At 51.8% G+C, this 13,479-nt stretch overlaps 1 protein-coding gene across 1 annotated transcript in view; it reads right to left on the reverse strand.

Annotated features, from left to right (window-relative positions):
* Positions 1-2,858: 2,858 nt before the first annotated feature.
* The window catches only part of TTC23 (tetratricopeptide repeat domain 23), a 48,538-nt gene continuing 37,917 nt past the window's right edge, over positions 2,859-13,479 (reverse strand). The window contains exons 11-12 of the mRNA XM_006924138.3: positions 4,204-4,286; positions 2,859-3,420 (exon numbers count right to left, since the gene is read on the reverse strand). Coding sequence (XP_006924200.1) covers positions 3,306-3,420; positions 4,204-4,286 — 198 coding nt within the window. The 3' untranslated portion in view covers positions 2,859-3,305. The remainder of the gene's footprint in view (positions 3,421-4,203; positions 4,287-13,479) is intronic.

A 13,479-nucleotide genomic window follows, 5' to 3' on the forward strand; every position in this document is an offset into this window, starting at 1 on the left:
TGAGTGGGAGAAACACAGAGCTTTCAGGATGGTCTATTTGAAAAACACCGTGAGTCAGGGAATAGAAAGTTGATTTGCCTTGCAAGTTTAAGCCTTTGTTATATGCCAAATAAACTGGTGATTGCCACAGACTTCTTGATTCCAACACAGAGATGGGCTGATTTTCTGTGGCATTGGTGGTATTTGTAAAAGTAATTTATTGATGAGAATTTGGTCAGGGTGACAGCCTACTGTTTTGAAGGCAGGACCGATGACGGGAACTCTATTATGTGAGTCCAAGTGGCTTAGTTCGATGTCACTGTCGTGGCTCATGACCTCGTAGATGGGTGCTAACCTGCATAGGTTGTGAAGTGTGTGACCCACGTCTGTTTGGGAAATAAATGTCTGAGATCTTCATTCTTATCTCCATGTCGGAATGATTATCTTTGAGAAGTATCCCACCATGAGTTCTTACCAGCACGGAGTCATGAGCTGTCGTAGGTTACGACGTCTCTGAGTCACGCAAGAGCAGGGTGTGCCCTTGACGCTGTGACAGGTCACCCTACAGCTGCCTGTCCTTTGAAACCGGTCACTCCGAAGACAGTAGAAATCACCGTTGTGGTTGGATGGGGTGTGGACACAGTCTTTTCCTATTGTTGTTCAGGCAAAGTGGTAATGGAATGTTTTGTACCTTCCCACTGGTTGTTCGATATTGTTATTTTAAATGTACATTTAGAATCGAATCATCTAAAAAGCTGATCTTGCTAACCTCCCATTCCCTGTGAAGGGAAATATCACAAGAATGTGCAAAAATAAAAATCTAAGGGAAAAAAAACCCCACGTGGCTCCAAAAGAGAATGTTTTCTAGTAGGTGACTTTTGTGTTTTCTATGTAAACTCTAGTTAAAGCACACACGTGTTTACACGCATGTTGTCTACGGTGGCTCACAATCACTGGGGAGATCGGACATAGACTGGACAGTTTGTGGTAAGAATGTCGTCATCACAGCCTGGAAGGCTGGCACCACTGGGGTGGCCAGCCATCCCATTTTGCTCGGGATGAAGGGGTCTTTGCCAGGGACACAGGACTTTTCAGAGCTAAAACCAGGACACTCGCTGGGCACACCAAGGTGGCTGGTGACCTTACGTGCAAATTGGGATGGTTAGGTAACCATGGCTGTTTCCTAGGAGCTTGAAAAAAATTGAGGTAGTTTGTGACAAAGGAATAATTAGGTACTGTTACCTGTTTGCAGCCTTTCACACATGCACACACGCACACACACACACACGCACGCGTTACCTGTTTGCAGCCTTTCACACACGCACGCGCGCGCGCACACACACACACACACACCCATGAATAGCTATAGACCTCCCCTGTTTAATAGATGGGAGGCATTTGGTAGACCATTCCAAAATTCATTCTTTCCTAGGCTGGTGGCTAAGTTTTTCAAAATGTGTTTTGTGGATTCCAAAGTATTATCTTCCAAGAAATACAGAAAAGAAGGGAAAAGTATGATTGGAATTCACATTTTCCCCCCAAAACCCAGCATGGACTCTCTTGCTGAGCTCACACTGCTCTAACAGAAACCACAGATGGGGGGGCTCAAACATGGACGTTTACGTCCCACGGTTCTGGGGGGGAGGTAAAGTCCAACCTCAGGGTGCTGCTGGATTCGGTTCTCGGTGGGGGCTCTTTGTGGTTTGCTCATGGCCACCTTTTTGCTGTGTCCTGAGGTGATGGAGAGAGAGAGACCCTCTCTGTTGGGTCTCCTCTTGTGAGGGCACTAATCCCATCCACGGGGCCCCACCCTTGTGTCCTAATAACTTCCCAGAGACCCCACCTCCCAGAGACCCAGAGATCACGATGGGATCAGGGCTCCAGCACAGGGGCTGTGAAGGGACGCGAGCTTTCAGTCACTCCTTGGCAGACGCCCGTGTGGTACGTGTATAAAATGCTTTAATCCGGCCATCCACGTCGAAAGCCGCGTCTTCCGTGAGACGGGACACTTGGTGAGTAGCGGCCTCATCGCACACCTTTGCACGCTGCCTTCATCCCCTAGGCCTGGCTGGGATGACAGGGGGCCTGTGTGGCTGCTGTCACACACCTGAGGAAGACAAGGGCCTCTGCCTCTCTCCGCCCTGTCCTGGATATTTTGGGTTGATTTCCCTCATCGGTTTTTGAGGTGGCCCCAGAGTGGTTTTGGGTCCCCACGGGGCGCTGGCGGGGACAGGTGCCCACGCTGCATCCCGCGGCTGTCTTAGCCAGCCCGCAGCCTTGCTGGGCCACGGCTCGTGGCATGGGGAGGGCGGAGGCGGGACAGCTTGTCCGCACCCCACTCCTGCCCCTCCCAAGCTCCATCCAGCTCATTCCAACACCGATCTCATCACTCCGCCCTCCCCGCCCCCACGCGCCGGACCCGGGAACGCAGGGGAGAGCGGGGGAGAGCGGGGGCCGAGGGCTGCGCCAGCTCAGAAACGACGCTCCAGAGTGGCAGCCGCGTTCGTCCCGCCTGCAGCAGAGCAGCGGGGGGCGGGCACCCTATCCCTAGGCACCCGCTCCAGGCCCGACGCCCCCTCGCTCCCCTCTCTTCACCCCCGCTCCCACCTGCCTCCCCTGACCTCGAGGCCAGGTCAGGTCCCTCCCTCAGCCGCCCTGTTCGACTCGGCTATTTCTCTGTCTCTCGTCATCGACTCCACGCTTGTATGTTTGCGACTGACCCCCGTGTTGGGGGTGAAGCCCTGAAAGGGTGGGGACAGCGTTCTTAGCTCACACCTGATCCGTCACCATCACCGGGTGACTGGTTCGGAGCGAGGGGAGCTTCCCGCACGCCCCCTGCTGGGGTCTGAGGGCTCCCAGCGTCACCTGGAACACACGAGTTCCCTTCGTTAGCATTTTATTCTCAGTCCCTGTCCCCTTCCTGTGGGAAAGGGCTCTGTCCTGAATTTCATTGCTCCAAATCTGACAAACCTGACTCCAGATCTGCGCGAGGCGCTGAGTCCTCTTTCCCGCACGAGCGTTTTGAACGTGTGAAGAGAAGCTTTTCGGTCACAATAGTAGAAATTTTTGTTGGCAAGAAAAACCACGTAGGCGGTAAAAAGAAAAATGCTGTATAGAAGCACCGGATCACCCCGAAAGGCGTGCACTGTCAGATGCGGCCCACGGGAGGTGGCTGGTGTCACCGCTGGGTGTCCCAGCAAACACCTGGCCTTGGAAATCTGGACAGTGACCACTGAATTCCATCTTCTGGCTGGAGACAGGCCGATGCAGCGCCCCGGATGTCGGCACCGGGCATGAGCGAAGCTGTCTTCGGGGGTGGCTGGGTCTCAGTCCCCAGCGTGCGGCCTCGCCTTCCCCGTCACGGTGTGCTGGGGCATTCCGGTGCCAGAGGCCGGCTTGGATTTCGGGGCCTGTTTCGGCTTCACAGCCATCTCGGGGGCCCTGCGGACAAGCAGAGGGGGGATGACTGTGGCGCCCCTCGGATCCCAGCCCGGTGTCCCCCGGCCTTGGCTGCTGTGCGGACAAGCCCCGCAGTGGCCAAGCTACGTTTCAGGAGGGAGCCTCGGGGGAGAACGTAAACGAGAGGCGAACCGGAGCACGGGACCGTGCGACACAAGCGTTTTCTCCCTTCTAAATCCCCGCCGCCTTTCTCGCTGAGCTGAGGATGGAACAGTGAGCAGAATAGGGAGAGGAAGGCTGGGCTGGCGGCCTGGGTGGCCTGCTTTCCCCTTGGGAAGGGGCCTGGGCGCACGGGCCGGCTCCAAGACAGTGCCCCCTGTTGGCTGTGTCCGCATCTGCAGGCTACCGGGAGCACGGGCGTGGCAGTGGGCCAGCCGCTCTCTGGGGCACAGGCTCATCGGGTGGGGGTGGGGCTCTGCCCAGTGGGGACAGCCTTCCAGGTGGGGTCAAAGGCCCCTAGAGGCAGGCTGCAGCGGGCCAAGGCAGTGCTGGTCCCCCACGTCCCCCAGCAGGATGAGATGACCTGCGGGCAGTCGGACACCAGTCCCAACACATGTTTCCGGCATTATCCCAGAGCTAATTTCCTCTTGACATCCGGGCGAGGAAGATATTTTACAACTGGGTTGTCAAAGGAACTGGTCCTGCATCGTTTGAGTCAAAGGAAGTCAGTACAGCTTTCCATGGAAACGTCCACAGAACCCGCTTCCTCTGAGATTCCGAACGAGTGGGCCACGCGGGGAGACCGTGCGAGGGAGGCCTACTCACTTGGACAGGACGTCCACGGACTGCTGGGTGGCCAGTGTCCTCTTGTCCTGCGGTCCGTACAAGAGCGTTTGAATCTGAAGGCACTGCAGAACACCAAATAGTGACTGTGAGGCTACAGAAATGTCACTGAGCGCATTTTGCAGGAACACAAGTCTCCCTGGAAAGGGGCAGAGAACCCTTCATTCCCAGACCCGTGCACTACGACAGAATCGGTGTGTTCTCGCGGTTTCTCCCAGGGACGTCTGGCCTGCCTTTCGCATGCTCTGAGGAAGCGCAGGAACAAACGCACAGTTTTAGCACGATTTTTTCAGAACTCTCCGTGACCACCCGTACGCAAAAGTATGTTTAAAAGTAATACTTTAAAAAAAAAAAAAAGTCAAAGTCAGGATTTATAAGAGATTCGTGGACTAGACAAATTCATAGAGACAGGAAGTAGGGTGGCGGCTGCCAAGGGCTGGAAGGAGCGGGGGTGGAGAGTTAGTGTTTAATGGGGACACAGTCTAGGTTCGGGGTGATGAGAAAGTTCTGGAGAAGGGTGGTAGTCACGGGTGCACAATGACATGGATGTGCTTAACGTCACCGAACCGTACACTTACAGATGGACGAGATAACGTAAGTAAATTTGACGTTGTGCTTGTTTTACCACAATAAATAAATTTTAATGGCAGGACCTTTAAAAATACATAAAGGCGAGAACACTGGTAGTGACCAGAGGCTGGCCTCCAGTTTCTGTTTTTAAATGACCCTTGCTACAGACCTGGCAAGGTTTTTTGGAATAGTTTTGCTTTTGTAAACAAGCAGTTTATTTCCTATGGGCCTTTTCTATTCATTACTACACGGCGATTTCTTTGGAGTTTATTTAAGGGTTAAATATTCGGCTTAAGCGTGATCCAGGGCTAACTTTGGCTTCATTTCTTCCTTCTGCTTATTGTCCTGCCGTTTGATTGCTTGTACCCAGCCAAGGCCAACTCAAAAAAACCCAAAAAACAAAAAAAGGATAAAGATTCAATTTGCGCCCAAAATGGCCAAAATAATTTCGGTGAAGAATGAGATGGAGGGAACTGCTTTATTGTCCACACTTTTAGAAAACTATAGTAATCCAAGCGTATGGGTGACACCCAGAGACAGACAGACAGACCGATGGAGCACAGCGGAGAGCCCGACACTCGACAGGTGACAGAAGTGGCCTTGAAGGGTCCGTGAGGAAGAGCCGAAGTAGTCGGTGAGTGCGACTAGGACCGCTGGCTTTTCAAATGGAAGAAAATGGACCCCTGCCCCATTGCAAACCCAAATTAATCCCAGACTGATTGAAGAACTAAATGAGAAATGCAAAACTTGGAAATTTTAGATGAAAATATTGGAGGATACCCTTCTGATCGTGAGGTGAGGAAGTATTTCTTGGATGAACTCTGAACAAACCAAAAGTAAAAGACTGAAGAAATTTAACTATATTAAAATTTAAAACATCTGTACACCGAAAATCACCCTAAGCAAAGTATCCAAAGACAGACCGGACTGAGGGAAAATTTTTGCACAAAACTAAGAAAGGATTAGCATTCAGAACACATAAAGAACTCCTATAAGGTAATGAGGAAAACACAAACGACCTCCCCCCAAAAAAACGATCGAAAGATACAACAAGATTACTCAAAGAAATTGAAAAAGGAATGGCTAATAAACACGCCTAATCTTGCTAGTAACCAGAAATGCAAACTAGAACTTCTATGAGGTCGCCCTTCACCCATCGAACTGCAAAAGTTACAGTCTGCTAATGGTAAACCAAGCTTTGTCAAAGATCTGAATGAACAAGAACTCTTTCGTGTACTGATTCTGGGTGTTAAAGCTGGTACAACTACTTCGTACAGCAATTTGGCCATAAGAAGTAATGGATGAGTAAATTATGATATACATATGCACGGTATCTGTGGGATATACACGTTTTTGAGATGTGTGTGTCCACGTAGATGAATCTCATGCTTATAAAGTAGAAAGGAAAAGGCAAATTGTGGTGAATTTATATTTTTATGTATATAATTTATACGATAGGTTAAAAAACATGTAAAACAAAACCATAGTAAAATAAAGCGTGGGAATGATATCAAATTCAAGAGCGTAGTTATCTGGGGACAGGGTGGGGAGGGGCATATGGGGTCATGTTTTATTTCTCATGTTAAATAGTGAGCTCAGAGTTGTATTATTTGCACTTTTACATTTATCTGAAATATTTCATAATATATTTTTGAAAGACTGAATCTGTTTTTCTACGTGGTAACAGGATGAGCTGACCAAGAGTGTGAGGGTTTGGGGACTTAGTACTGAAGACTGTTTACTCATTCTAGTCTGCTACCTGGTTTTAGGTCTTCGAGGAAAGGAAAACGCAAGTAGCCAAATGCTTTGTCTTTATGAGCTTTGGGAAATATCAGAATTGTCTGGTCCAGTCTGAAGAACTGAGAATGTGATTCTGGGATCTGAGAATGTCGCTGCCTTTTGGAAGAAAGAAATATTATTGGACAAGAATACGCCAGGATTTTTTTTTTTTTAAATAACAAAATATTTGCTATTCCTTAGTTGAATTATATAGCACCAAGAAGTAGTAAGGAACCTTTTTCTGTTATGTTATTTAGTATAATAATCCGAATTCTGCAAAGACAAGGACTCCAGCTTCTGTGCCCAGCAAGCCTGCCCTCGGAGACTCAGGAACCTTGACAAGGCACTTCGTGGCTTTGGGGACGGGTTTCCCACACCCATGACACTCACCGAAAACGCTAACAGCACTCCCCGCCTTCCCATCCCCGCCCCCACTTGCTTGGCTTTGGCTGTTGGAAGCCCGAGTTCACCTCTTCATGCAGGTGTAAAGCTGAGTCCAGGTAGGGGATGGGCTCAGAAGGAACAAGCACGAAGCAAGCGTGCTTCCCCTCGGTCACGCCGTCAGTGGGAGGCCTCTCTCGCCAGGACAGACTTCGTGTCTCCTGCGTGGCCAGAAACACCTCACTCAGCGTAACAGAGCAGGCCTAATTTTAAAACTCCCCGAACTTCCCATTTACGTATTTACGAGTGCCTCCGATGCGGCTCATTTTGAGACAGGCTGACGTCAGCGTGCTTTAGCGTTAATTCACTCACTGAGGCAGGAGCATTTCGCTGACGTTATAAATGATTTGAGACAGTCTGCGGCCTCGGTTCACCCTGTCTTCACAGATGGCCTCCAAAATCTAAAACTCGGGAGGAATTTCCATCCTACCCCTTTGGGTTATGGAAGCTTCTTCTCCCTGGCCCCTCATCCTCTAGGGGAAGAGATATAGTAGCTGACTATCTGTGGGTTCCTGAGAAGCAGGAGAAGACATTTGATAGTGCTTCTACGAATCCTCGCTGGTTCAACTAACCACCTCCATTTCTGACCATTTTCGCTGGTCGTTATGGTCATAGGGGCAGTGGAGATGGGAGAGAGAATCTGCTTGGGTGAAGTCATCCTTTCCCATAATCAAACCCAGCAAGAGGTGAGCCCTATCTCCCTCCTGCCCGCTAGGCCCAACCAAGGCCCTTCTCTTCCTGGTATTAATAGATTTTTATTCTTAAAGGCTGCTTATCCTCAATAAGGAGATTTGCTCAAGCTTCTAGCTGATGTGAGAAGAGATGCTCGGGATGTCGCTAGGAGAGAGAAACACCCTCGGCCCCTCCCTGAGCCCTTCTGTGATGACAGCGCCCAGGGAGGCCACACCAGGCACCAAGACAGGAAAAATCTTTCATTCAGTCACTGAAATAGTCTTCAAGACGCGCCTTTCTTCAAAAGCAAAATAACCCATTACCGACTTTTACCAGAAAATGTCTTACACATAGCTGTAGATTTATCTAAGACACATAAATTGAATTTTTCAATGCTCTGCTGCTCTAGGCTAAATTTGCGGAAGCATTTTTGCGTGAAACAGGTACTTTGATTCCTTTCTTAAAAACAAAGACACTGGCAGAGACAAAGTCGATAAATGTTCATTGAACCTACTGGGAGCCGGGCGGTGTAAACATTTTTGCCGAGCTAAGTAAACAGCTCCCAAACCTTGACAGCGGAACGTTCTCCACCGTTCTGAAGGCATTCTGTGCTTTCCAGATGCTTCTAAGGAGGCCAGTGAACTCCTGTTTGAAATCAGCCTGCAAAGGGTCTTTCTCACTTTTCTTTAAGTGGACAAAACGTGAAATTCTGAGTGTCCCGATGACTCTTAGGGGATCATAACACTGCTGTCGTTCTGATTTGAATTGCGGGGTTGGGAGAAGTCATGTATGTTTCTATGATTCCTCAATACCAAGCAGGGGGCTTTCTGCAGGAAGACAAAAGGGAACGCCCGCCTGTGAGCTGACCCCAAATTTGTCTGACACCTGTCTCGCTCCCCTTTATGTCCCAGGGCCTTGCACAGTCCCCAGCACATAAGTGGATGCAATATTTGCTAAATGAATGAATGATTAAATCAGTAAACAAACAGAGCAACTGAGAAATTCTCATATGGAGCCGTAAGACACGACTGGACCCCAGGCCTCCCGTGATGCGTCCGCTGCTTCAGCCTCTGGGAAGGAGGCGCCGCTGTGGGTGCCACGTCACAAAGTGTCACCATCATACTCCGGGCAAGGTCACCAGTAGACAGAATGCTCACTGCATGCTCCTTTCTTAAGCATTTGATACAAACTTTAAAAGGTCTTTTTGACATGAGGTTTGAAAGCTCGGTTTCTACAGGGCCCAGGAGACAAGGAGGCTGAGGCAGGCACCATCCTCCTGCCGTCTGGCCAGCTGTGGCCCATCCCTGTGCCCCGGAGCTCACACCCTTCCCAGTGGACAGAGGGCTGGTTTGGTGGCAGCTATGGCATGAAGGTGACCTGACTCAGTATATTCTGGCTTTAGAAAACCACAGCGGTTAGATACCCAGACTCATAAAGAAGCATATTTTCTGGTTTGGTGGTGGCGGCGAGCAGGGGGTGGACCTCTGACGATCTGCAGAATGCATCATTAATCAGGGCCACTGTCACGGCAGGACCTCTGCAGAAGTGGACGGTTGTGCCTTCGCCCTCCCCTCCTCCCTCAGCTTCTAGCCTGAAGTCCTGGAACCGCATCCCAATTTCTCTGGGGGAATTTCAGACAACGAAAGCGCCGATGGACCACATCCTATTTATTAACAGAGACGACTACAGCACGTGCTGTAACTAAAGAGCCATTTCGGCTGCGAGGCCACAGGACTCCGCGATGGAGAGCTGACGCAGGCCTACGTCGAGCTTGGGAAGGGCCCTCGCCAAGCCTGCCATGCTATTGTGTGTTTTATCTCCACACGGAGCAAACGACAAAGCCAGAGAAAGGTAAATTTTTAAAAAACTATTCTAATCACTACTCTTCGTTACACATATATCATCTGATGCTAGTGTATATCCGTGAAGGAAAAATTACCTAGAAATTCATGAACTGGGCTTCTGTTTTCATGTCGATTCTTAAGGCTAGTATTGAGGAAAAAAGAAAAAAAAGACATCAGAACCCCAAATCTGTGAAAGTGTGAAATGTTTTCAATGTTTCGAAAAACACAACTATCCTTCCATTTACCAATCGTGAGCAGGCAAGCAGAAATGATCACTCAAATGACGAACGTGGGGGATCGAAAGGGTGAACCAAAACGCGATTCATCAGAGAGCGTTTCCTCCGGAAACGGGGGCCCGGCTGCGGCCACATCTTCTGCCGCATCCGCTCGTTCCTGCGGCAGATGTCTGCTGAGACCTGTCATGTCCCAACCCCGCGCCCGCTTCGGTGACGGGGCAGAGGACGGGCTGACGTGGGCCTTGTTCTCCCGGGACCTCCAATGTGGTGGGGAGCCAGACACTTAGAAATATGCTGGAAACATGGCATGGCAGCTCTTAATAAGAACTGTGGAAGAAAGAACGAAATGGGCTGTCGGTGGCAACGGAGTATACTGGGGTCAGTGAAGGCCTTTCTGGGGTGACATTCAAGTTGAGACCTGCAAAGATGGGGGGTCAGCCAGGTGATGAGGACCAGGCTGGTGTGGTGGAGTCTCAGGCAGGAGCATACCTTGCATCTCTCTCTCTCTCTCTCTCTCTCTCTCTCCTTCTACGGCTCCCTTACATAAAGGGGCCACTAGGTCTGAGCCCTGAGGACGGCTACACAGGTGGGTAGGAAGGATCCCCTGAGGGCAGCACAGGTGAGGTGGGAGCAGGGTCCCTGGGGAGAGGAGGGCTGTGGGAGAGGAGGGAGAAGGGGTGGGAGGCCCGCGGGCACCATCGCTCAGCCCCGTTCGAAAGCCGAGTGTCAGGCTCTGAAACGCGGGGGGCACCCTTGCAGCTCCCCCTTCGCCTCTGAGTTGCCAAGTGCCGTGGGCCCTATATCCTCATGGCCATCCCTCGACTCCCCCGCGACTTTGCTCCATCCCCGGGCCACTGTCTTGGAGCAAGCTGCCAGCACCTTTCTCCGGGACAACTGCGACACAAGCGTGTAGAGAGCGGAAGCATCAGCGGGCCACGCTGTGGAGGGGGCCCCTGCTGTGGACCCACGCGTGAGCTCAGGCTTCGTCGTCTGAGTGGGTAGCCGACCGGCTCTCTGTGCAAAGGCTGAACTTGCCCGTTCCTGAGCCAGGCGGAGGAAGCGAGCCAGACGCTCTTAAAATTAAGCCCCTGAGCTGCCTTTTCCCGGCGCGTGTCCCTCACGGTCTGGAACGTGGCCATCTCGCTCAGCGCTTCCCGAGCTGGTGGAGGCCGTACCAGCCGTTCCTGGCCATCGCTCTGTCCACTTGTTTAAGGTCACAGTGAATTTATGTGGTAGGAGATCTTACCCATGGGTTCTTCCCCATGAACCCACAGTCCCCCTGCCTCCATCGAGGTCTAACGGCGCCAGATGGTCTCAGGCCAGGACGGTCTGTCTGGACCCGCGGTTCTGCAGTCTGCAGACCTGCGGGCCGATTTCGGAACTTGGAAGGCACCGTGTTCTCACCGAGCCACAGCACGGGCCCAGACCTGAGAGCTTCTCGTGGTGAGCGTGGCCTCGTTCCTGGGCAGTGTGTGTACACTGGCCACCTGTGCTTTCTAAGGGACAGAGAGGTGGAGGGTGCTGGGCGGCCGTACTTAGGGGCCTGACCCCAAGGAGATCAGCTCTTCTTGGCAGTCGGTGGTGCCAGGGCGGCTCATGGCCCAAAGACCGGAAGTCCTCGTTTCCACGTGGCCTAGGCAGGCAAGGGGGCTCCGTGTCTTCCCCACAGAAGGTTACGCATGAATGAAATGAGCTCGACCCCTCTAACCATCAGCTCCCACGCGCATACTGGCTGTATCGACTGATTTCCAAACGTCAACTAATGAGGGCTCGAAGCGTCTTCACGCAAGTTTCTCAGCTCGGGAACAGGATTTTGTGTGTCAAAGTAACGTCATTAAGACCTTCTTCTCTTTCAGAAAAGACTCGAGGTGACTGCTGCAGCCCAACAGTGAGTGAGTCAAGGACGATCAGAAAAATCAGGATCAAGGACGAGTGGGACTCTGCATATGAAAACATGGGGGCTCTGAGGGGACCCCGAACCTGGCTCTGGATTCCCTGGCATCCAGGGCGACAAGGGAAGGTAAAACTAAGTGGCCCCTGATGGAACGACACTACGTGAACTGTGTATAAAATACAGCCGTCGTCTACACGTGTTTGGCCCGTTGGAGGAATGGCTGGACTATGGCCTGTCCTCATGTGTCCTGTCTTGACCCATGACACATACGACCCATCCATGGTTTTACGAATAAAAACAATTTTCCACCTCCTTTCTTTAAATGACTTATTATAACGGGCTTCGGATTTCCTGGAGAAAGAGATCACATAAAATTATATTATTCTTTCATGGAAATGTTCAATGTTCGCGGCTGCAAAGCAGTCAAGCAGTGGCCCGAATCCTGATGGTGACGGTAATTAACAGGGGGCCCACCCCGACTTCACGCTGCAGCTGGGCCCAGGGTCAGTTCTGAGACACTATCGACCTAGGAAGTGAATGGTTCGCAAATTCTCTTTGTGCGGCCTTTCCCCTGGGTGAAAATGCTGGCGATGATGCCCATCCTAGAATCAAACTAGGGCTCTGTGTCGCAAAAGCACGCGGACTTACGCTCTGGGGCTAATGGAGTGCTCTAATTTCCCCTGCGGGCAGACGCCTTTGAAAGACAGATCAACAATCTGGTTGGCTTTTCAGTAATTTAATCCCACTGTCTGCTTTGCTTTTTTTGTGCCTTCCTGTATTTCACGCCCGCAGGACCACGCCTGGGCTGCTCAGCACATGTGGGCACCTCTGGAAAGGCCTGGATTTGGTGGATTGCTGCTCCCGAGTTGAAAAAGTTGGGGGCTGCGGCTGCTGTGATAAGCACCAGAGAAACACTGAGCTGGTAGCTTTAGAAAATGGCCGCGGGCTCCACGGAGCTCAGAGCTAAATACGGCATCTGACAAAGTCCAGTGCGAAGGGAAAGGCATGTTCCAAGCCCCGTGCGCCCCGGTGTCCACGGCGGGGCCAGCCTGTCCTCGGGGGAGGGGGGACACACGTGGAGAGCGGAACGGGACTGCGTGTACCACAGTGTGCACACCCCGCACGGACACGGGTTTTAACCCTTTCCTCTCTGATTCTGGCCCGTGGCCAGACAGCTCAGACATGTCACAGCCAGAGTTTTCAGGACTGATGGTTAATGAGGCCAAACGAAAGGGGGGAAATGTCACCAGCTTCCAGGGCAGGCGTGAGAGGTGATGACACCTGAGAGCCGCTTGAAGCGGAGGTGATTTTCAGACCCCGGGTGGACAAGGGGGTGCTCAGAGCGGTGACTCTCGACCTCCCTCAAAGCTACAGTGCAGACCCCAGGCCCTGGGCCCCTGTCCCAGACTGGTTCAGAAGGCGACTCCGATGCAGAGGCTTTAAGTCCCATGCTAGTCGAACGATGGGCGAAAGGAAAAAGGTGGGCTCCGCTTAAGAGTGACTGGCCCGCAGTCAATTTAAGTCACTTCTAGGGGACTCGGGCCCCCCGTCTGTAAATTAGGGCTGGTCAGGTCCAACCCTCTGGGCTGCTGGGAGGACCAGGAAAAACGCATGAGCTGCCCTTGGCCGCGGCGAGCCTGACTCAAAGCACATGGGCAGTCCCGGTACCAGCCCGGCCCAGCCACGGTCAGCAGGGCCCTGGGAAGGTCTGTGTGGCCCCGGCTTCAGTTTCGGTGCCTCTGCTAACACTCGCTGTCCTCCCCCATTTCCCGAGGTCTCTCCCCTGCCTGGAGGTGACTGGCCCAGCCGAACGCTGGGAAGA

This window comes from Pteropus alecto, unplaced genomic scaffold, assembly GCF_000325575.1.
Source record: "Pteropus alecto unplaced genomic scaffold, ASM32557v1 scaffold59, whole genome shotgun sequence".
NCBI lineage: Eukaryota > Metazoa > Chordata > Mammalia > Chiroptera > Pteropodidae > Pteropus > Pteropus alecto.